Raw genomic sequence first — 24735 nt, forward strand, 5'->3', positions numbered from 1 at the left:
CCTTTTGTTTGCTTTAAACCTGCTGCCTATTAATTTCATTGGGTGACCCCTGATTCTTGTGTTATGTGAAAGAGTAAATAACCCTTCCCTAGTCACTTTCTCCACACCATTCAGATATCTATCATAACCCCCATTAGTCATCTCTTTTCCAAGCTGAAAAGTCCCAGGCTTGTTAATCTCTCCTCGCATGCAAGTTATTCCCTACCCTTAATAATTTTTGTTGCCCTGCTCTGTGCCTTTTCCAATTCTAATATAACTTTTTTGAGATGGGGCAACCAGAACTGCACGCAGTATTCAAGATGTGAGCATACCATAAATATATATAGTCTAGTGACGATATTTTCTGTCTTATTATCTATCCCTTTCCTCATGGTTCCTAACATTCTTTCAGCTTTTTTGACTGCTGCTGCACATTGAGTGGATGTTTTCAGAGAACTATCCACAGTGACTCCTAGATCCCTTTCTTGAGTGTAACTGCTAAATTAGACCCCATTATTTTGTATATATAGTTGGGATTATGTTTTCTAATGTGCATTACTTTGAATTTATCAACATTGAATTTCATCTGCCATTTTGTTGTCTGGTCCCCCAGTTTTGTGAGATCCCTTTGTAACTCTTTGCAGTCTACTTTGGACTTAACTATCTTGTGTAGTTTTGTATCATCTGCAAATTTTGCCATCTCACTGTTTACACCTTTTTCAGGATCATATATGAATATGTTGAACAGTACTTGTCCCTGTACAGACCCCTGGGAGACACCACTATTTACCTCTCTCCAGTCTAAAAACTGACCCTTTAGTCCTACCCTTTGTTTCCTGTCTTTTAACCAGTTACTGATCCTCTTATCCCATGACTGCTTACTTTACTTAAGAGCCTTTCGTGAGGGACGCTGTCAAAGGCTTTCTGAAAGTGCAAGTGATCTATATCCACTGGATCCCCCTTGTCCATTTTGTGACAGGGTCGGGCCAGATGGCAACAGGAGCGTGATAGAAGGCAGATATATTAGCCCCAGGTTAAGTAGGTCCCTTTTCTCTGGGTAAGGTAACAGGGAAGGTTCCAGAACAGTCAGGAACTTTCTGGAAACAATTAAGGCAGACAGGCTGATTAGAACACCTGCAGCCAATCAAGAAGCTGCTAGAACCAATTAAGGCAGGCTAATCAGGGCACCTGGGTTTAAAAAGGAGCTCACTTCAGTTTATGGTGCGCGTGTGAGGAGCTGGGAGCAAGAGGCACTAGGAGCTGAGAGTAAGAAGGCATACTGCTGGAGAACTGAGGAGTACAAGCATTATCAGACACCAGGAGGAAGGTCCTATGGTGAGGATAAAGAAGGTGTTGGGAGGAGGCCATGGGGAAATAGCCCAGGGAGTTGTAGCTGTTGCACAGCTGTTCCAGGAGCCACTATAGACAGCTGAAATCCGCAGGGCCCTGGGCTGGAACCCAGAATAGAAGGCGGGTCCGGGTTCCCCCCATCCCTCCAACTCCCTACTTGCTACTGGAGGCATTGAACTGGACTGTGGGTTCCACCAGAGGGGAAGGTCTCTGGCCTGTTCCCCGATCCACTAGATGGATCAGCAGAGACTGCGGGGACTGTTCTTCTTCCTTTCCCCATGCTGGCCAGTGATGAGTCTTAACTGAGTGAACGGCAGATTTGAGCCATGAAAGTGGCCAAACTGAGGGCTGCCGTGAACCTCTGAAGCAAGAAAATCCGCCAATAAGCACAGCACAGCTCCCACCAAGGCAGGGGAGGAACTTTGTCACAATATACTTGTTCACCCCTTAAAGAATTCTAGTAGATTGGTGAAGCATGATTTCCCTTTACAAAAGCCACATTGACCCTTCCCCAACAAATCATAGAATATCAGGGTTGGAAGGGACCTCAGGAGGTTATCTAGTCCAATCCCCTGCTCAAAGCAGGACCAATCCCCAATTAAATCATCCCAGCCAGGGCTTTGTCAAGCCTGACCTTAAAAACTTCTAAGGAAGGAGATTCTACCACCTCCCTAGGCAACACATTCCAGTGTTTCACCACCCTCCTAGTGAAAAAGTTTTTCCTAATATCCAACCTAAACCTCCCCCACTGCAACTTGAGACCATTACTCCTTGTCCTGTCCTCTTCTACCACTGAGAATAGTCTAGAACCATCCTCTTTGGAACCACCTCTCAGGTAGTTGAAAGCAACTATCAAATCCCCCCTCATTCTTCTCTTCTGCAGACTAAACAATCCCAGTTCCCTCAGCCTCTCCTCATAAGTCATGTGTTCCAGTCCCCTAATAATTTTTGTTGCCCTTCGCTGGACTCTCTCCAGTTTATCCACATCCTTCTTGTAGTGCGGGGCCCAAAACTGGACACAGTACTCCAGATGAGGCCTCACCAATGTCGAATAGAGCGGAACGATCACGTCCCTCGATCTGCTCGCTATGCCCCTACTTATACATCCCAAAATGCCATTGGCCTTCTTGGCAACAAGGGCACACTGTTGACTCATATCCAGCTTCTCATCCACTGTCACCCCTAGGTCCTTTTCCGCAGAACTGCTGCCTAGCCATTCGGTCCCTAGTCTGTAGCTGTGCATTGGGTTCTTCCGTCCTAAGTGCAGGACCCTGCACTTATCCTTGTTGAACCTCATCATATTTTCTTTACTATAGTTTCAACCAAATCCTCCCCTAAGGGATGTCCCTGTCTGAACCATGTGCTCCTCTGCAGCTGTTGGCCTTCCCTCAGCCCTTAGTTTAAAAACTGCTGTATGACCTTTTTAATTTTTACATGCCAGCAATCCGGTTCCATTTTGGTTTGGGTGGAACCCATCCTTCCTGTATATGCTCCCTCTTTCCCAAAAGGTTCTCCAGTTCCTAATAAATTTGAACCCCTGCTCCCTACACCATCATCTCATCCACACTTTGAGACCCTGAAATTCTGTCAGAACTAAGAGACGACTAAGGGGGATATGACAGAAGTCCATAAAATCATGCCTGTGTGGAGCAAGTAAATAAGGAAATGTTATTTACTCCTTCTCATAACACAAGAACTAGGGGTCACCAAATGAAATTAATAGGCAGCAGGTTTAAAACAAACAAAAGGAAATATTTCTTCACAAAATGCACAATCAACTTGTGGAACTCTTTGCCGGAGGATGTTGTGAAGGCCAAGACTTATAACAGAGTTCAAAAAAAAACTAGATAAGTTCCTGGAGGATAGGTCCATCAATGGCTATTAGCCAGGATGGGCAGAGATTGAAAACCATGCTTTGAAGTGTCCCTAGCCTGTGTTTGCCAGAATGGGCAACACAGGATGGATCACTTGGTGATTACCTGTTTTGTTCATTTCCTCTGAAGCACCTGGCATCGGCTACTGTCGGAAGACAGGCTACTGAGCTAGATAGACCACTGCTCTAACCCAGTAAGCCGTTCTTATGTTCTCAAAGGTTTTGGTCAGTTCTTACTCCTTTTTTAAATGGTTTGCCAGTCCCTATTTGTGATACCTGTTGCTTAGCAATTACAATTTATTCATGAAAAGGAAAGGAGTACTTGTGGCACCTTAGAGACTAACACATTTATTTCAGCATAAGCTTTCGTGAGCTACAGCTCACTTCGTTGGGTGCATCCGATGAAGTGAGCTGTAGCTCACAAAAGCTTATGCTCAAATAAATTGGCTAGTCTCTAAGGTGCCACAAGTCCTCCTTTTCTTTTTGCGAATACAGACTAACATGGCTGCTACTCTGAAACCTTTCAATTTATTCATGGTGAGAAATCTTTCTCTTTTGAATTTTAAAAGGCCACAAGAGCACTGTGAATGTAGCTTTCTTTTAAATGCTGTGGGGAGAAAGTACATAAAATAAGTTTTCAACCTCACTTGATCTGTAGTCCTACGAGAGACCATATGTTTATAATTTCCATACATGAAGAAAAGCCCTTGGGCAGGGCCTGTGGTCAGTAAATGCTGTATTTTTAAAACAAAATTACTATATTTGGACTGTCATTTTCAAAGCCAGCATTCTGGATTTATTAGTTTCTCAGTCAGATTTCTTCTAAAATATTCCAAGTGGTGGTTGTTAGGTTTGTGGGGAGCGGAGGGTTAACTCTTACTTCAGGCATACTTTTTAACTGTATGTCCTGTTGCTGCCATAGCAATAAAAACTAATTCGCACCCTTTCCACACGAAGCTGGCAGGATAGATCAGTGCAGGGGCAATCCGACGATTCCTTTCAGGCAGCTCAGTGTGTGGTTTTAAAGCACAAGTCAAGTAACGGCTGTCTAGGTAGCTGTAACTTGAATATGATGCGACAGAAGAAGACACGATTTAAAATATGTCCAAAAATGGACATGCTGATAGCTGTCATTGCTGGAAATATCTAATGCATAGGTATGAGGGGCTAAAGAGTACAGATATGCATCCTTGCAAAATTACTATGAACATCTGCTATCCCAAGTGTGGGATATCCCCGCTCTTGGTCCCTCACCATGCTGAGAATGACAAATGAAAGTTATTTTACATGCCTCTTTAAATAAGCAATGAAAACCTTGTCTCAGGCAAGCTGGGGGGTATAATCTTTACTCTTTACACTGCAGTAGCATCCAGAGGCCCTAATCAGGATCAGTTAAATGTTTTGCAAACATATATGAAAAAATGCCCTGAATACCTGGGACCCATTGTAGGACCCTGATCTCAATTAACTTTAGTGGGGAATTTGCACCATGTGACTCAGCTGACCAATCAAAACTGGCATTACCAAGACACCGTCTGGAAAATGAATGATAATAAACAGTAACCGTTTCCCGGGGCAAGGGAATAGAGAACATTTCTAGAAAAGTCTGGTTATGTTCATGAAAATGTTTGGGTTTTTTCCCCGCATACCAGATTTCATGGGGGCAGCGTTTTTGAATTAAACTTTTTGATCAGTTCCATTAGCCATCATTTTCTCATAACAAAGACCTGATATTGCACTGAGATCGATTTGAGTGAATCCCTGAAATCGCATAGTGCTTCATTGAATCCCAGCACAGGAGATGTCTGCCTGAGTAGAGGTTACTGCCCTATAAAGGCTAAGCCCTGGTCTATGCTAGGAGTTGAGGTCGAATTTAGCAGCGTTAAATTGATTTAACCCTGCACCCATCCACATGACGAAGCCCTTGTTTTCGACTTAAAGGGCTCTTAAAATCGATTTTCTTACTCCACCCCGACAAGGGGATTAGCGCTGAAATCGGCCTTGCTGGGTTGAATTTGGGGTACTGTGGACACAATTAGACGGTATTGGCCTCCGTGAGCTATCCCAGAGTGCTCCATTGTGACCTCTCTGGACAGCACTCTCAACTCAGATGCACTGACCAGAAAAAGGCCCGCGAACTTTTGAATTTCAGTTTCCTGTTTGACCGGCGTGGCAAGCTGCAGGTGACCATGCAGAGCTCATCAGCAGAGGTGACCATGATGGAGTCCCAGAATCACAAAAGAGCTCCAGCATGGACCGAACGGGAAGTACGGGATCTGATCGCTATATGGGGAGAGGAATCCGTGCTATCAGAACTCCGTTCCAGTTTTCGAAATGCCAAAACCTTTGTCAAAATCTCCCAGGGCATAAAGGCCAGAGGCCATAACAGAGACCCGAAGCAGTGCCATGTGAAACTTAAGGAGCTGAGGCAAGCCTACCAGAAAGCCAGAGCGGCGAACGGCCGCTCCGGGTCCGAGCCCCAAACATACCGCTTCTATGATGAGCTGCATGCCATTTTAGGGTGTTCAGCCACCACTACCCCAGCTGTGTTGTTTGACTCCTTCAATGGAGATGGAGGCAACACGGAAGCAGGTTTTGGGGACGAGGAAGATGATGATGATGATGAGGTTGTAGATAGCTCACAACAAGCAAGCGGAGAAATCGGTTTTCCCCATAGCCAAGAACTGTTTCTCACCCTGGACCTGGAGCCAGTACCCCCCAAACCCACTCAAGGCTGCCTCCCGGACCCGCCAGGCAGAGAAGGGACCTCTGGTGAGTGTACCTTTTAAAATACTATACACGGTTTAAAAGCAAGCATGTGTAATGATTAATTTGCCCTGGCATTCGTGGCTCTCCTGGATGTACTCCCAAAGCCTTTGCAAAAGGTTTCTGGGGAGGGCAGCCTTATTCCACCCACCATGGTGGGACACTTTCCCACTCCAGGCCAGTAGCACGTACTCAGGAATCATTGTAGAACAAAGCATTGCAGTGTATGTTTGCTGGTGTTCAAACAACATCCGTTCTTTATCTCTCTGTCTTACCCTCAGGAGAGTAATGTCATTCATGGTCACCTGGTTGAAATAGGGTGCTTTTCTTAAGGGGACATTCAGAGATGCCCATTCCTGCTGGGCTGTTTGCCTGTGGCTGAACAGAAATGTTCCCCACTGTTAGCCACGGGGAGGGTGGAGGGGCTAGCCACGCCCTGGGGGGAGGCAAAATGCGACCTTGGAACGAAAGCACATGTGCTGTGTATGTAATGTTAACAGCAAGGTTTACCGTGAAAGAGTGTAGCCATTGTTCTATAAAATGTGTCTTTTTAAATACCACTGTCCCTTTTTTTTTTTCCTCCACCAGCTGCATGTGTTTCAAGGATCACAGGATCTTCTCCTTCCCAGAGGCTAGCGAAGATCAGAAGGCGAAAAAACCGCACTCGCGATGAAATGTTCTCTGAGCTCGTGCTGTGCTCCCACACTGACAGAGCACAGACGAATGCGTGGAGGCAGACAATGTCAGAGTGCAGGAAAGCACAAAATGAGCGGGAAGAGAGGTGGCAGGCTGAAGAGAGTAAGTGGAGGGCTGAAGAGAGGGCTGAAGCTGAAAGGTGGCGGCAGCATGATGTGAGGAGGCAGGACTCAATGCTGAGGCTGCTGGAGGATCAAACTAATATGCTCCAGCGTATGGTGGAGCTGCAGGAAAGTCAGCAGGAGCACAGACAGCTGCTACAGCCCCTGTGTAACCAACCGCCCTCCTCCCCAAGTTCCATAGCCTCCTCACCCAGACGCCCAAGAACGTGGTGGGGGGGCCTCCGGCCACCCAGCCACTCCACCCCAGAGGATTGCCCAAGCAACAGAAGGCTGGCATTCAATAAGTTTTAAAGTTTTAAACTTTTAAAATGCTGTGTGGCCTTGTCCTTCCCTCCTCCACCATCCCTCCTGGGCTACCTTGGTAGTTATCCCTCTATTTGTGTGATGAATGAATAAAGAATGCATGAATGTGAAGCAACAATGACTTTATTGCCTCTGACAGCAGTGATCGAAGGGAGGAGGGGAGGGTGGTTAGTTTACAGGGAAGTAGAGTGAACCAAGGGGCGGGGGGTTTCATCAAGGAGAAACAAAGAGAACTTTCACACAGCCTGGCCAGTCATGAAACTGGTCTTCAAAGCTTGTCTGATGCGCACCGCACCCTCCTGTGCTCTTCTAACCGCCCTGGTGTCTGGCTGTGCGTAACCAGCAGCCAGGCGATTTGCCTGAACCTCCCACCCCGCCATAAACGTCTCCCCCTTACTCTCACAGATATTGTGTAATGCACAGCAAGCACTAATAACAGTGGGAATATTGGTTTTGCTGAGGTCTAACTGAGTCAGTAAAAAGAAAAGGAGGACTTGTGGCACCTTAGAGACTAACCGATTTATTTGAGCATAAGCTTTCGTGAGCTACAGCTCACTTCATCGGATGCAGTAAACTGCGCCAGCGTGCCTTTAAACGTCCAAATGCACATTCTACCACCATTCTGCACTTGCTCAGCCTGTAGTTGAACAGCTCCTGACTACTGTCCAGGCTGCCTGTGTATGGCTTCAGGAGCCATGGCATTAAGGGATAGGCTGGGTTCCCAAGGATAACTATAGGCATTTCAACATCCCCAACGGTTATTTTCTGGTCTGGGAATAAAGTCCCTTCCTGCAGCTTTTGAAACAGACCAGAGTTCCAGAAGATGTGAGCGTCATGCACCTTTCCCGGCCATCCCACGTTGATGTCGGTGAAACGTCCCTTGTGATCCACCAGAGCTTGCAGCACTATTGAAAAGTACCCCTTGTGGTTTATGTACTCGGCGGCTTGGTGCTCCGGTGCCAAGATAGGGATATGGGTTCCGTCTATGGCCCCACCACAGTTAGGGAATCCCATTGCAGCAAAGCCATCCACTATGACCTGCACATTTCCCAGGGTCACTACCCTTGATATCAGCAGATCTTTGATTGTGTTGGCTACTTGCATCACAGCAGCCCCCACAGTAGATTTGCCCACTCCAAATTGACGGGTAGCTGTCTGGCATTGCAAGCTTCCACAGGGCTATTGCCACTCGTTTCTCAACTGTGAGGGCTGCTCTCATCTTGGTATTCTTGCGCCTCAGGGCAGGGGAAAGCAAGTCACAAAGTTCCATGAAAGTGCCCTTACGCATGCGAAAGTTTCACAGCCACTGGGAATCATCCCAGACCTGCAACACTATGTGGTCTAACCAGACTGTGCTTGTTTCCCGAGCCCAGAATCGGTGTTCCACTGCATGAACCTCGCCCATTAGCACCATGATGGCCATATTGCCAGGGCCTGTGCTTTGAGAGAAGTCTGTCTCCGTGTCCTCATCACTCTCGTCACCGCGCTGACATCGCCTACTCACCCAGTTTCACTTTGCCAGGTTCTGGTGCTGCATATACTGCTGGATAATGCGCGTGGTGTTTAATGTGCTTCTAATTCCCAAAGTGATCTGAGTGGGCTCCATGCTTGCTGTGGTATGGCGTCTGCACAGAAAAAAGGCGCGGAACGATTGTCTGCCGTTGCCCTGACGGAAGGAGGGGCGACTGACGACATGGCTTACAGCGTTGGCTTACAGGGAATTAAAATCAACAAAGGGGGTGGCTTTGCGAGAAACTGAATGGCCCCTTCAAGGATAGAACTCCAAACCTCAAGGATGGAACTCAAAACTGGGTTTATCAGGCCGTTGATTTCACAGAAGGAGGGAGGGAGGAGAAAATGAATACAAAACAAATCTGGTCTATATCTTGTTTTGAGCCACTTCATCTATCTTTATACATATTGCTGGCAGCAGACTGTGCAGTACGCCCGCTAGCCATCGTCATCTCCTGGGTGCTCGGCAGAAGATGATGCAGTATGACTGCTGGCCATCGTCTTCTGCTGGCTGCTGATTAAAAGACAGTGCACTGCCGGTAGGACTCAATCAACACGAGACAAAACTTAAAAGGGAAATGACCTGGCTGAGTCACTCCCATGTTTCCCCAGGCGCCCCTGACCTCATTGAGGTCGGTTAAAAGAGCACCCTGGACTATGTCGACAACGGCTACCAGTCATACTGCACTGTCTGCTGCCAAAAGGCAATAAACTGTTGCCGTGCAGCAATGCAGTACCGCATCTGCCAGCACCCAGGAGACATACAGTGATGATTAGCTGAGCGGGCTCCATGCTTGCCGTGGTATGGTGTCTGCACGGGTAACTCAAGAAAAAAGGTGCAAAATGATTGTCTGCCCTTGCTTTCACGGAAGGAGGGAGGGAAGCGGGGGCTGACGATATGTACCTAGAACCATCTGTGACAATGTTTAACCCCATCAGGCACTGGGATTTCTACCCAGAATTCAAATGGGCGGCGGAGACTGCGGGAACTGTGGGATAGCTACCCACAGTGCAACGCTTCGGAAGTTGACGGTTGCCTCTGTACTGTGGACACACTCCTCCGACTACATGCACTTAGAGCATTTTGTGTGGGGACACACACAATCGACTGTATAAAAAGGCTTTCTACAAAACCTACTTCTATAAATTCGACCGAATTTCGTAGTGTAGACATAAGTGGCTACCAAGTAACTGTATGAGTTGTGTGAGTTGTACTTTGCATCATATGGGTTACATGGTGTTACCCAGCAACTCTAGAACTCTAGGTTTTGTTCACTCTTTGGGGCAGGGACCATCTCTCTGTTTTGTGTGTGCATGTGTGTGGCAGGAGGGCAGATGGCCAGTGCAGTGGGGCCCTGATTATAGAAACAGTCGTTCTGCAGGCTCGTAACAAGGTTGTGCAGATTTGCTCATGACAATATTTTATGTATCAACCTGAGAGTCATCTTCTGTAATTCATAAATGCCAATCTAGCTTTTCATTGGAGAGGGAATGAGGGAGTGAAGTTTGATGTATAGTGTGCTCAGACCATAATGAGTTTGAGTTGCCTTTGGCAAGCAACGTTACTTTCTGTGGCTTTGTTGGCTGAAGGTAGCGTGGCGGCCGCACAGAAGATCCTCTGCCTCTATCCCTCTAGTCTTGGGAAAGTAATGGTGGAAAGGATTTCTTCCCACCTGTGTGCTGTATCAGTCTTCTCTTTCCCTTGGATCAGCACCAACATTCAGCACAGGTCATTGCTCAGGGGTTGGAATGAAGGTCGCTAACAGAAATCTGGAGTGTGCCCAGCCGAAACTGGTTTAAATATAAAGAGTTGCCGAACTAACGCCACTTCCACCCATGTGCCTAGCGAGGAGAGAAGGTCTCCCTCGGGACACTGAGAAAGGATTTGTAAGGAGGCTCAGCGTATTCCCAGCACTAGGAACCGTGAGATGTGCCCTGGTAGCACTGGTGAAGATGCAGGATCTTGCAGCAGCTTGAGTGTCGTTTCACAGGGTGGCTGCTCTCTCTCATGCTGAGCTCATGCAAGAGAAGTAACTTGAATACAGCTCACTTAACTTTGCAGTGAAAGGTCACCATAAGAGATTGCTAGCCCAATCCTGTTGTTCAGGATTGGGGTTGTAGGCAGGATTTGGCCTTTACTGCAGACCTCCTCTTATTTATACCGTCCTTCACCTTTACTACTCTGTATTTCCATACTAAGCCCAGTCCTGCAATCTGTCAAAGACAAAGCTCCAGCGATTTTCACCTGCAGGTTTGCATGCAGTAGAACTGCAGGATTGAGAACTGTAAGTTTAAAGGGATACGGTTAAATCCCCCATTCAGATGTCCATGTCTGTTGAAAATCTGGAAGAATTTAAATTTCACTTTTTTCACATTTATTTTGCTTTTTGCGTTTTGCTCAGCTGGGACAATGAATTGTGGTAGAGTCACTCTTTGATTTCTAGGCAATAATATAATGCTTCCGTTTGGGTTTGCAGCTCAGCAGGGAATACTTAAAATCCAAAAGAGAAAACAGTGTTCATTGCAACTTCTCTCCTTTTTTTTGCCCCTTCTTTCTTTCTCCCTGCTCCCCTCACCCAACAAACTTGGGGTCTGAACTAAATTGGGAGGAGACACTGGCAGTTTGAGCCAACGATATTTTGTAGTGAAATGCTGGAAAACTGCATGAGTATAAGAAAGGCCATTGAGACTCCATCAGTCCACTTGCACCTTCCTGTTAGCAGACTCTGTACTCTGTTGTCTTTATGAATCTGATAGCCAATGCCTACTGATATTTGCTGTCATGGTAACTTCTTGCTTTCCCTTGCCAGAGACAGCTACTTATCGCACACCCCTTTATGGTCAGCCTTCATGGTGGGGAGAAGATGATGCAAATAACAAACTAGAAAGGCAGGAGGACAGAAGGCAAGAAGAACATTATTCAGGTAATAGAGATGGTCTTTTGGGGGAAAACTGTTGCTTTTTATTTCCTGCTGCACAACACCCTCCTTCAGAATTGTAGTGGCTAAAATTCTGTGTGCTCTTTAAATTTGCCCAAAATGGGAATAAGGGGATATAAAATAATGTGTGTTTGCTTGACATTGTGTGAAATGACAAATAATGAAAGTTGCCTGGGTAATACACTTTTAAATCCAGATAAATAAATACCAAGAACACTACCCCAACAGGCCCTCTTGATTTCTGTTAACATCATGGAGGACACTAATACATTATGAAATCAAGCTCTGATCCCCGCTTCACATCCGCAGGTAGTCAATCACTTATGTGTCTAAAGTTAAGTAGAGGCTGATGTGGTCATGCAGGATATGGGCTTAAGAAATTACACTGGAGAATAAACTTGGCTGTAGTTGTTAACTGTGGAATAAAGTCGCAAAGGAACCTGAGGACCATCCCAAACCCCACCACCTTGTGCTCCATGTTCAAGGTCCACTTCATTATCCTGCCTTCTCTAACATAAACACAGAGCAGACTACAAATTCAGAGGGGAGCCAACCCGACAACCTCCCAAAATAAAACAAAAAACCTACCCAAATAAATATTCCACTGCACACACAATTCTTCTTCTGGGGAGTGAGAGAGAGAAAAAATTACACATAACAGATGTTAGTCACGTTGCTTACTGAGGTTCTCAGGTACTACAGCGATGAGGGTGGTATACAAACAATCAGACTATACAGTTACCATGTAATTTAGGCTTTTACAGTACCGGTAATTTAGGCTTTTAATCTAACAGTGTTGTGGTGCCTGTAAGTAAGGTGTGTTCTTCCATATTTTTGTATCTGTAGAAAGAACGAAGGAGATATCCCAGCATGAAGGGGAGATCAATGGTAACGTTCTTGCTTATAGAGATTCCCAGGAACAGTCTGTGTATGCATTCAGAAGAGAACCTAGTTATTTCGAAATCCCAACGAAGGAATTCCAACAGCTGGCAAAATTGCCTGAAACGCAGGTCCACGAAATCCCGACGAAGGACATTGATGCTGTGGTGCCACCCGTTGTGCAAAGCCATGCCTCTTTTACCATTGAATTTGATGACTGTACCCCTGGTAAAATAAAGATAAAAGATCATGTAACTAAGTTTTCACTCAGACAGAGAAGACCCTTCAGTAAGGATGCGGGTCACACAGAGATGATGTCAGCGGAGAGCAAGGTGGCTGATTGGCTGGTTCAGAATGACCCAAGTTTGATGAGAAGGCAGTCTCCGGGAGATGATGTGTTCAGTACAAAGAGTGATCTGCCGGTTCATGTGAGGACACTGAAAGGTAAGCTGTTGTTTTTCATGCTGGCTAGTCCATGTTCTTGCCTTCCAAGTACAGCATAAGTAAGCGGGGGGAGGAATTGTTACCCTTTTTCTCAGCTCAAAGTTCACAGGGTAAGAACCACTTATCTGTGACAGGTATTTTTATAATCACTATCGACACTTCTAAGCCTAGTTCAGCTGGCAGACGGCCCACCTGCTGGACATAGATGCCACTTGTGATTCTGGCAGTGGAATGTTCTAACCCGGTGTCCACCCGGCTTTATCATGGCAAGTCGTCAGACATACTCATCTCAAACAGAGAGTTTCCATTTCAGATGTTCAAGTTTTTCATCATGCCGTTAAGGCAGGTTAGAAACAGGTTTAACGGTTAGTTAATCTCTTCTCTTGGCCTCCTGTCATGGTAGGAATGACGTTTGCTTTTCTAGCACTAGGTTCACAATTGCTAAATGTAGCTAATTGCCCTTGACCTTGGTATAGAGTGGACAGTCACAATCCCATGACAGTGGCAGGGCATGGGGTGGGGGCCAGAGCTCTAGGGGCAGAGTCTGAGGTGTGGGGACAGAGGTTACTGAAATTCTGCGCCATGGCTGTGAGAGAGGTTTCTTTTCCTTAACCGAAACATATCTGAAACCTCCCTCCCCCACTGTTTAACAGTTCCAGGTGAATCCAGGTCACCTGCCTTTGGGAAGAGTCTGTCACCGTGAGGTGTTTTCTGTCATCTCTTGCAGAAAAGGAGGGGAAGATTTTCAAAGGCCAGAAATAGTTTAGTGTCCCACTGCTACTGGCAGTCTCTGACAGTTGGGCATCTAATGTCCATCTGTGTCTTTGACAATTCCCCCCATGATCTATTTGACGTGAGCTAGTTTGGCCACCTCTATCAGCCCAATTCACTGTCAAATGGGGAAAAGGCAACACCTTGTGAATTTCCACCAGTTTGCTCATGGAGGCCTTGTAAGTGCTGGAGGAGCTACAGTCTGTGATCCTCCTGCCTGATAAAGTCAAGGAGGGGGGCTCTCAGGTCCACCAGTGGCTGAGATGCCTTGGATTCCCTGTTGGTTAAATGCAGAGGGGGGGATATGAAAAGTTACAGAGCTTCTGTACTAAAAATGTTACCACTGTTGGTGCAAAACAGAGCTTAATGAGCAAGAAGCGTCCATAAAATAACCAAGTTAACCTTTGCCAGGAGGGTGAAGAAATGATGTGGAAGCCATATACATAATGTTTGGAAATTTTATGGCCTTAATCCTTCAGAAAAAATGAAAATCCTGCAAGTCCTAAGGGGGAGAGAGAATAGAAGTTCAGAGGCGCTTTAGCTATGAATTCCATCAGCCTGCTGCTCTTTGATCATCTTGGTTTGAGTCCGTGGAATGCAATCCACAGGGCTTTTCTTTTGTCTTGTTTTGTTTCCCCTGCTCTGCAGGGTAATTTTTGTCCCGGAGCAAAAGATACATAAACAAGATAATCTTTGAGACTAGTGAAATTGCACAGAATGGTAAAATAATTACATGTATTTATTTTGATTTAAATATTAAAAAAGATGCACATAAAAAGCTCTAGATTGTCTGACGCATAATTAATTTTACAATAACAACAAAAGCAAAACCCCAACCGTATTCAAAAAGGAACTCCATCAGCCAGCTCCCTACAACCCCTTCCTCTACTTCCCACTCTTTCATCATTCTGGGACACAAACCGTCAGCTCTCTTTAAACACCAGATCAAACAGCTGTCTTTTGCAGCGTGCCCACTATGAACTATTCCTTTACAAAGAGAAAAATCGAGGATTGACCGTGCTGGGAGGTGGTTATTAGGGTTACAGTGAAATGTTAGTGTAGGACTCAATTGTGTGTAATCATTTGCAGGTAACAGACATGAAGATGGGACGCAAAGCGATTCCGAAGACCCCGTTGCACCCACAGCAGAAAAGGAGACCACCAGCAGTGACCATGCAGCTGAGCAAGCCAGGCTGCAGCGCCAGATCAAGCGTGACCCCCAGGAAATGCTGCATAACCAGCAGGCCTTCGTCATTGAGTTCTTTGATGATGACACGCCTCGTAAAAAGAGGTCACAGTCCTTCACGCACAGCGCACACTCCTCTCAGAGCGACACGGATCCCGTGCCGAAAACCAAGGTGGAAAAGCGCAAAGCTGCCATGCCCGCTGAGAAGCTTGGTAGCCCAGTGCCACCTCCTCATCTGGCTGCCCAGGCAGGCAAGCCAGCTAGCAACTCCTCGGGGACACAAAGATCCAGCTCCTTTAAGAGAGAGAAGACAGAAGATCGGATCAGCTCCTCGTCATCCTCTGCTTCAAGGCCGTCTGCAAAGAACTACGGCAGCATTGGGAGGAAGTCTAAAATTGCTCAGGATTTTGCTGCTGAGTTTCTAAGGCAAAACTCTCAAGCTGGAAAGCCAAGCGCTGAGAAGCCAGCACCTCTGCAGATGCCAGTGGCTCCACGGGTAGTAATATCGTCTGCACCAGACCCTGTCACCGCATCACCTACCGACCCAAAATTGGTCAAGGCTAGGAAGCATGATGAGGAGGACAGTTTAAGTGAAACGGGCACATACACCATTGAGACGGAGTCACAAGATAAAGAAGTAGAAGAAGCTCGGAAAATGATCGATCAGGTAAAATCACTCCAGGGAACACCTCTTATAAATGTGATCACTGTTGGCTGACAAACCAGGGATTGACCCAGGGACCTCTAGGGTACATGTACACTGCAAAGTGGCAGCCTGCAGCTGCTAATCTCAGAGCCCAGGTCTACAGACTCGGGCCCATGGGCTTATGCTAGAGCGTCAAACAGCCCACTCCCCTCCCTAGGCTTCAGACCCTGAGCCTGAATGTCTATACATCCATTTTAGTGCTGTAGCCTTGTCTGTAGAACTGGGCTCTGAGACGCTGCCGCGTGCAGTGTTGACATACCCCTCGAGCCAAAAATACGAGCTGCGAAGGCTTCAGCTAAAGGGTGTGAGTTGGATGGGAGCTCTAAGGGATTCCTGTCCTCTGTGGAGCCGGCACAGGCAGGATCCTGTCACACACTCACCAGTGGGTTACACAGGCACCGTAAATGGGGGTAAAATATCCATTAAAAACCCATCTGAAAAGGGGCAGGGGAACTTTATAGCAACTCATATCTTTGTGTGCAAAGAGGATTTACATGCAAAGGTACAAGAATGGCCTTGCAAATGTACCAGCAAAGGGCAACATGATGCTCAAAATAATGAAGGGGTCGATTCTGCAAAGATTTGTTCGCATGAGTAACTTTACGGAACAGGACTGCTCGAATGCACAAGTCTTTGCAAATTCAGGATCTAATTATGCATCGTGCCCTTTACACCACTTCCTCCAGCCCTGCTGTTAATAATATATGGGACATGTATACTCTGCCTGGCAGGCTCTCCCTGGCAGGCCAAAAGAAGCTGAAATGGAAGACAGATTTTCTCTAACTCAGGAGTCCCAGTGGCATCCCCAACTCCTAGTTGAGGGTGGTTTGATTTCGCTAAAGGGGACTTGTCCAGGCAGACAGCAACTAATTGCTGTAGGGAAGGGAGTGTCCAGGTGGGGTTGGTCATGGAAATGATTGTATCTGTTTTAATTTAAAAAATGTAAAATGAATGATAACTCAAAAAAACCCAACCACCCCAAACAACCAGTTATTTTGTAAAGCTTGGCCTATTTTCAGGTTTAACAACAGAGGCAGCAGGCAGAGGTTCAAGTAAAACAGGCACGTGAAAAATAACAGAAATGTAGGCAAAGGGTAAAGTAACTAGTTTGAAAAAAACATCCTGTCATTGAGTCAGGCTCTGAAGCTCTGCACTAGCTGGCCCATGTACCCATGTGATTTTGTCTCTGCTACTCCACATTCATCCCCCTCCTCGCTCCCTTCCAATGGTTTGTTACACCCACTCGCTGCAAGTTGTTTTAGGACTTGTCTACATAGGGAAGCCAGTGTGAAATAAGTGAGGATGTGAATTTAAAGCGCAGGAGCTATTTTGCACTAGTGCCCCACGTGGACACGCTTATTCCACACTGAGTGCCTCTTTGGGGATTAGCTTAGTCCGCTTCCAAAGACTAATAAGAGTGTCCACATGAAGAGCGAGTACGGAATAGCTATTCTGCTATATCTCTTCTGGGCTACTTCCCTGTAAAAAAATAAGCCCTTAAACTAGATTGCAAGCTCTTAGGGGGCAAAGATTGGGTCAATGTTTGAACAGCATGCAGCTCAATGAGGCCTTGACCCTGATATATAAACAATCATAATGCAATAGTATAAAAATACCCCAATTAATAGATCTTTGCACTAAGGAGAAGGATATTCTCATGGTTAGAGCACTGCAATTTGGGAGTCAAGTGACTTGATTCTTATTTTGATTCTGCCACCAACTTCCAGAGGCCTTGGCCACATCACTAAACTGCTCTGTGCTGCAGTTTTCCCGCTTTGTAAAACAGAGATAATGATTATTTCATCCTCACAGGGGTGTTTTGTGGCTTTATTGTAAAGTGCTTTGAGATAAATCATAGCAATGAGAGATGGAGAGGACCTGTTAGGTCATCAGGTCCATCTCTCTGATGGTGGAGGGCTGTTCTTATCAGTACGTTATCAAGTCCTCTGCCCAGTCTGGTTTTAAAAGTCCCTACTGATGGATCTTCCATCGCTTCCCTTGAGAGACTCTTCCACAGCTTAATTCACATTACCATCCAGTTTTTTCCTGATATACTAAATTTTACTTGGATGAAAAAGGATTTAACTGTGCAAATGTTTAATTTTATAGGGAATGTACTGGAATACTGTACGAATTTGGAAACGTATCTATAAAGTGTTTTAGACTTTGTCTACACTACAGACCTTACAGCGGCATAATTAAACCACCCCCAACGAGTCTATGTCAGTGGGAAAGCGTCTCCTGTCGACATAGCGTTGTCCACACTGGCCCTTTTGTCGGGCGGGGATGTGTGGCTTTTTCACACCCCTGACCGATAAAAGTTTTACCGACAAAAGTGCTAGTGTGGACATAGCCTTAGAAATAACTTTTGAAGAGTGGCGAGTAGAACTTACATGGTATATAAGAATTGGTTAATAGCTAACCATTTGGGACCACAGTTTCAGTGTGATTAGCATTTTTTGGATTTAGCTTTCATGGTTACACTGTTTTAATCTCTCCCCTCCCCTCCCCTCCCCTCCCCTCCGCACACTTTTTTAGGTTTTCGGAGTGTTTGAATCTCCAGAGTTTTCCAGATTATCTTCAGCCTACAGACCTATTATAAAAGGCGAAAAGGAAGAATCAAGCTCTCACCAGCATCTAATCACTGAAAATGGCACCAGTCAGAAGACACTTCTGCTCCAGGCATTCCCTTCAAAACCCACTAGTGGGTCCCAGGCTGAGATGCAGGTACAGGGAACAGGGGTGATTTATGTGCTTTTCGGCCTAGGTGGGAATGTATTGATTTGATTTCACCTTTGGGAGATCAGTCTGTGTGTGCAACAGGCTCTCAGGAGGGTGTGACATTCCTAGGGTGAAACCTGAACTGCTGTGTCCCTTTAGCTCTTCAGACTGGGATGCCTTTAACACTGCTTTGCTGGTGAATAGCAAACCTCTGCTCGCACACAGCCCCTAGCAAGTAAAGTCACTCCCAGCTGAGTACATGAATGCTATGCCCAGACATCCATAAATTACATACAGGTCAATACCCGCATATCCCTGAATCCCAGCCTTGTCCCCTAGAAATGGGTGTCTTGTACTGTTCAATACCCACTGGCCAGTACAAGCTCATAAATAGTCCCATCATTCCAGCACTGGGTAATGAATAGGCACCAGTCCTGCTGACATTAAAGTGTTTAAGAAATCTCTACTATCAAACACACTGGTTTAGATAAGACAATAAAACAAGTTTAACAACTAGAGAAAGATAGATTTTAAGTGATTATAAATGGTAAGGCATAAAAGTCAGCATTGGTTACCAAAGAAATAAAAGATTAAACACGCAAGCTAATTCCTAAACTTTATCAGACTAATAGGCTTAAAAGCAAAAGGTTTGTCTCACCATGAGCTGCAATACATTTCACAGGCTGCGTCCCTTTCCAGCCTGGGACCACTCCTTCCCTTGTTCAGTTCTTTGAGAGTTGTTGCTGCCATAAGCAGAGAAATGGAAGAAGGAGAGAGGTGTCCTGTGGAGGTCACTGTCCTTTATTTTTATACCCTCCTCCTCTCTCTGAGGATTACCGCCCCACCAGGGTGTAGACAAACAGTCTCCTCTGTATGTGAGATACGCACCGTGGCTGGAAGGAAATGTAAACTTCTTTTTTACACTTTCCCGTTGCTGAAGAATGGCTGCTTAAGTAAGTGATAACTCACTTGACTTTGTTGGTACCTGTCTGGGGTTGTCAGTGTGTCTTTGCCTCTGAAAAATGGGTTTGTTGGCGTTACCCAGAACTACAACATGTTTCAGTAACAATCATATAGCAAAATCTCAATTTTACACATAGTGTTGTTATACACATCTTAACAGGACAGTGATGTTCTGCAGATTGAGTTTTCAAATGATACCTCACAAAGCATACTTGGTACAGAATATATCATAATCATATAAAGGGGTGAACATGGGGTACAAGGTGTCATGTGGGTACAGGGTATCACAGAGGGGTTTTGTGACAAGACTTTGGTTAAAAAAATTTATAACATTCCATTTGTCTCTTTATAGGGGCCTCCAGCATCTCAAGGTGGTCAGAAGTGGGTGTCTAGGTGGGCAAGTCTTGCTGACAGCTACACAGACTCAGGGGTTTGTGATGTTCAACAGCAGGGATTAGTATCAGAGGGCCATACCGGTAAGTACTGTGCTGATGCCATCTTCAGGATGCTGGACAGTTTATTTAAAAGTGAAATGAAAAGTGTGTGTGGGGAGAGGTGGGAGAGAGATGTTCTTATGCTCTTTTTTGTTGCTTTCTGATGGACCTAGAGAAAGCTTGAAATGCTCTTAAATTTTCTTACAGCTTATTTTCTGTTTTAACTAAAGTATATGGAAAGAAATCTTTCTTTGTTTAGGATTAGCTGCCTCGTCCCTTCAGTTAAGGGTTACGAAGGCAGCCAGTGCACATATGAGTCATCCAAGAAGTCCTCCAACAAGAAAAGTGAAGACCGTACTTGACATTCCTGAAGTTTGTTCAGGTGGCATAGGGAACAATAACACTTACAGGGGCAGGATTGGAAATAACCATCCATCAGGAATTGTTTGTACTTCATTATGAAGCAAAAGGGAAAGGCAGAACCCCAATTTTTCCTTTGCAAGTCATTTATGAAAGCAAGCACTGACCAGCCATCTTTAGCTGTGGTTTTGTTGCACTTCTCCTATGTTCTCAAGCTGTGCTGAGCATATCAGACTGTCCTTGGGTTTGGTAGCGCTAGGTAGCAGTATTTGAAGTGATTGTAGGGGGCCTGATGCATAGAACAAAGTACAAGAGAAGAAAAAACAAAGTGAAGTCTTAGAATCATGTCAGAGATAGGAGCTAAAAAACTGAAAGGGCCCTAAGACCTGATGTTGAGAATGGGAGTGGGAGAGAGGAGGAAATGTTGTAATCCAGAAGATAACCATGCCCCCTCTCTCTAGATAAGGAGCCATATGTCCTCTCTCCAACAGCTAAAAGGCTGCAGAAAGCAATTACTTTGTTCCAGAGATTATTTCCATAATGTGGCACATTGTACTTGATTGGCATTGTAAAATAAAAAACCCAATTGTCCAGGAGAATTCAAGTTCCAAGCCACTTATTATTTAAACTAAAAATGGTGGAAGATATGAAATCCTGAGCTGTGACATGGGGTGAAATAATAAAACTCTTCCAGTAAAGCGTGTCCTTAATAACACGTAGAATATCCTTGGCTGCTAATTCCTAAACTGGTTTAACCAATAGGATTTCTATACGGAGACTTTGATGTGGAATACTATCTGGTAAGGTCTGTACTAGTGGACAGTGACATCTCTTTAGTGAAGTAAGCTACATCATCTAGCACATTTCTTACAATGGTGCATCTCTGGTCCAAACATATGGCTATGTGGTTGACAGCTTTTCCCTGTTCCCTTTGGCAGGAAGAAGATATAGTTTCAGGGTCTCTTGTATATTTGTATGGTTTTTTAGATTTATATAACTGTGACAAGAGTGCTACACGGCTGGGATGTTTGAATGTCAAGGTTATTAAATCAGATTTAGGACTTGATTCTGCCAGGTGATGAGCACTCTGGCCCTGATCCAGCCTGGGACTTAAGCAAATGCTTAGCTTTAAGCATATGTATGGGACCTATTGATGTCCATGCTTAAGATTAAGCGCGTACTTAATTGCCTTTCTGGATCTGCGCCTTGCAGGTTCAAGCCCCTGGTGAATAAATGCAATGTTCTAGTCCAGCATGTAAACAGCATTTAATGGGTGTCTTTTAATCTTCCTTAGAAAGTGGCACAGCTCATAAACCGGGGGAACCAGAGACCATTGTGCCCTCAAGAACAAGAAGGCTTCTTCCCCAGCTCCCACCGAGTGATAAATCTGACAGCCCAACACCCGCAGGTTTAACTTGTCAAGACTCCTATCCTGAAGTATCCAAGAGAAACATTGTAAAGGAACAGGGTAAAGAAATCTGTGCTGATCCCAACACCCGATTGTTCATCCAAGAGGACTTGGATCCCGATAGCCTGAGTGATGCCAGCAAGTCCGATGATGGCTTTGGTTTGGAAAAAGGCAAGAAATGCAAAGAAAACAGTAAAATGTCTGAGCAAGAACGGCAAAGGGGGGAAGACTTAAAATCTGAGGTCCGACAGCCGGCAGCTCCAGGGATTTCTAGTATCGCAGCTGTAAGTGAGCCAGTATCTACTTCCTTCTACATTGGTGATGAAACTAATGAGGTCGGGGTTCCCTCCAAGCTTTCTCTAAGCACGTCTCGTTCTCGAGCAGACAAAGAATGCAAGGATCAAGAGTTGGCTGTCAAGTCACCTAGTGCAGCTGCTTCTGCAAAGCCAGTGGTCAACGACATTAACAGCACTTATGTTAGTGCATCGGGGAAAATGGTTATTTCCCTTCATCAGAGTCTTTCTCAAGAGCAAGAAAACGTAGCCACAAAAGAAATATCCTCCTTCATTAGGCAGGAAAGTTTTACCAAAGATAAATCAAGTGGCGTTGTTCCTCAGAATAAACTTCCTCATATTTCAAGTCACCCTCTGCTTAAAGATTTAGATGTTGCAAGGTCAAGCCGTATGGACTATAATCAAGACACTCATCTTATCCTTAAAGACACTGAAACTGCTTTGGCAGCACTGGAAGCCAAATTATTCTGTCAAAACCACCAGCTGGACCCTTCAGAAACTATTCCCGGGCAGCTAGAAGACTCCTTATCTGGGGACTCTGATGTGGACACGGCAAGCACTGTCAGCTTGGTTAGCGGTAAAAACGTCCCAAGCAGCACACCAAAACGCCAAGTTACGAGCAGCTTGCAGAAAGAGAAATCCTCCTCCACTCCCTCTATCCAGGACCAGTGCAGCCAGCCCAGCGCTCGCGAAAGGCTGTCTGAAAAACGCAGGATGCTTCCGCTTGAGGCAGGAAATAGAGGAGAAACCGCCAAACGTTTCCAAATCAAGCGTAGTGCTGGGGCTCGTGGGTCACTGGATTTTACGGATGACGAAAGAAGCTCTAGTCTTCCTTACTTCCCGGTAACAGAAACGGCCTCCTCTGATCACGAGCATTCTGTGTCAAAATCCGTCCCCAGAAGGAAACCCTTTACTCAGGCTGTGAAAGAGGAGCGCAGCAAAGTGACTGCAAACATGCAAAAGATCCAGCAGGTTCTCACCAGGTCCAACAGTTTATCAACCCCCAGGCCCACCAGGGCCTCAAAACTCCGTCGCGCCCGGTTGGGAGATGCATCAGATAATGAATGTGCCGACACAGAGAAAACAGCCTCCAACCTCGAAGCCACAACTGGGTCTTCTAAACAATCCGCGGAGTCTAAAAAGCTGTCCAGGCTTGACATCCTGGCCATGCCAAGGAAACGGGCAGGTTCGTTTACAGTGCCAAGCGACTCTGAAACTACGCAGCCAAGAACTGGGTTTTCGGGACGCAGTGTGGAGTCGTATTATGCAAATCGGAAGCCACCTGTGTCAGAGGCTAGAACGGCAGCTAGAAGAACTGCAGCTGCTGCTACTACAAAGCAACCTTTCAGTAGAACTCGTTCTGGCAGTGCCAGGTATTCATCCACTTCCAGTAAGTGCTTACGTTTTATGTTTCTCCTTAGTTCCACTCTTCTATAATATACAGATTCTCTGTGTGGGCTCCAGGTGTAGTTCTCCTAGGAATAACAAAAGTACGGCGGTGGGTGTGCAATGAGGAGGAAGAGAGGAAAGGGAACAAGAAAGAGGGACGGGGGGGTGCGCACAAATAAGCATGTTGGAGCAATTCAGGAACAACACAACTGGACACGTCAAGGTATAGAAATAGCATGTACACCCAATTTTTTCATACCCAATTGAGATCGTTTGATCAACCAGAAGGATTTCATGAGTTATTAGTGATTTTTGAGTGCCTCAGTTATTCTATGCTCAACCTGAGATGCTTTAATAGGGGATGACTTTCAGAGGGTGGGTATTCAGCACTTTCTAAAAATCAGAGGCCTTTCTGAAGTGTCTCGAGTTGGGCACCCAAAATCACTACTCACATGAAGATCTTGGCCCTATTACAAAGATAGAACTTCTTGACTTTCCAGTATCACATGGAAATTGGCTGCTTGTCTTTGGTTTTGAAGAGCCACAGAAAATGCACGTTGGCCCAACAGAGAATTTACAACTGTGTCAATGATGGTTTGAGGTCAGAGTGGTAAATTTTGAAGGCATCGGAGAAGGCAAAACAAGGAATAAGCAAGTGAGCAAATAAACTGGAAGCAGCTTTGCTGCTTGCAGAAATTTCAAAACATTGCATGATTGGACAATTGGTGTTGAACTCTGATAGCCCATGAGGGGAGATTGCCTCTGCCCTTTTTTATTGTTTGGCCTGCAGCCTCCAAAATGTGCCATAGTTACAGTAGCTGCATATTTAAATCTCTCATTGAGGAATATGATGCAGATTATTCTGCTGTTTACCTGTGCAGAGCCTTGTACTTAAATTAATAGATGGGGAAGATGGATATGACAGATACTGCACAGTAATCAGAGTTGGTTCTGAACATCATTTGGTCTGATATCCTGGTTCCTTGGTCTTCGGGTCATGCAGCAAGTCATATCAATTCACTTGGTTTTTTAGAGAAGGAGGGGAATGAAGAGGGTGAGGAATTCTGTGTCTTGCTGAGTTTCACTGGGGCTGTTGGGACTGTGGCTAGTTTCAGCCCATCAGTTTTTTGTAACTTGTGTCAAAGGCCTTTAGGGCTTGTCCTCACTACCGTGGTAAGTCGACATAAATTACGCTACTCCAGCTACATGAATAACATAGCTGGAGTCAACGTAGCTTAGGTCGACTTACCCCGGTGTCTTCACTGTGCTGTGTCAATGGGAGATGCTCTCCGGTTGACTTCCCTTACTCTTTTTGGGGAGGTGGACTACCGGGGTCAACCAGAGAGTGCTCTGCCATCGATTTAGCGGGTCTTCATTAGACCCAATAAATTGACCCCTGCTGCATCAATTGCAGCAGCGTGGATCAGCCCTTAGAGTGCTAGATAAATGCCTCTTTTCTGTACTTTTATAAATGTTGTGGTATTTAGCTTCCTATTTCATGCTGGAATTGTTATTCACTGCTGTTGTTTTAATTTTGACTTTTTAAATGATCTAATCTCCTTTTATTTTGTTGGGTTTTTTTTTTACACACTGATATGCAAAGAAATCAGCATAGAGTATGAACAAGCTAAGGGAATATGT

General features: G+C 45.4%; 2 protein-coding genes across 4 annotated transcripts in view; both read left to right on the top strand.

Moving 5' to 3' along the window:
• CEP170B (centrosomal protein 170B) overlaps nucleotides 1-24735 on the top strand; it is a 98634-nt gene that overhangs the window by 42016 nt on the left and 31883 nt on the right. For all 3 annotated transcript variants that reach the window (XM_084631031.1, XM_084631029.1, XM_084631030.1), the window contains exons 7-12: nucleotides 11412-11525; nucleotides 12387-12863; nucleotides 14724-15487; nucleotides 18065-18253; nucleotides 19563-19686; nucleotides 21299-23095. In XM_084631031.1, coding sequence (XP_084487157.1) covers nucleotides 11412-11525; nucleotides 12387-12863; nucleotides 14724-15487; nucleotides 18065-18253; nucleotides 19563-19686; nucleotides 21299-23095 — 3465 coding nt within the window. The remainder of the gene's footprint in view (nucleotides 1-11411; nucleotides 11526-12386; nucleotides 12864-14723; nucleotides 15488-18064; nucleotides 18254-19562; nucleotides 19687-21298; nucleotides 23096-24735) is intronic.
• LOC311522595 (uncharacterized protein) lies at nucleotides 5189-7077 on the top strand (the record flags this gene model as incomplete). The annotated part of the gene is made up of 2 exons (XM_084632067.1): nucleotides 5189-5974; nucleotides 6557-7077. The coding sequence occupies exons 1-2, from the start codon at nucleotides 5392-5394 to the stop codon at nucleotides 7075-7077; spliced, it is 1104 nt and encodes a 367-aa protein (XP_084488193.1). The 5' UTR covers nucleotides 5189-5391.

The sequence above is a fragment of the Lepidochelys olivacea genome (genome assembly GCF_965140295.1).
Source record: "Lepidochelys olivacea isolate rLepOli2 genome assembly, chromosome: 6".
Classification (NCBI taxonomy): Eukaryota; Metazoa; Chordata; order Testudines; family Cheloniidae; genus Lepidochelys; species Lepidochelys olivacea.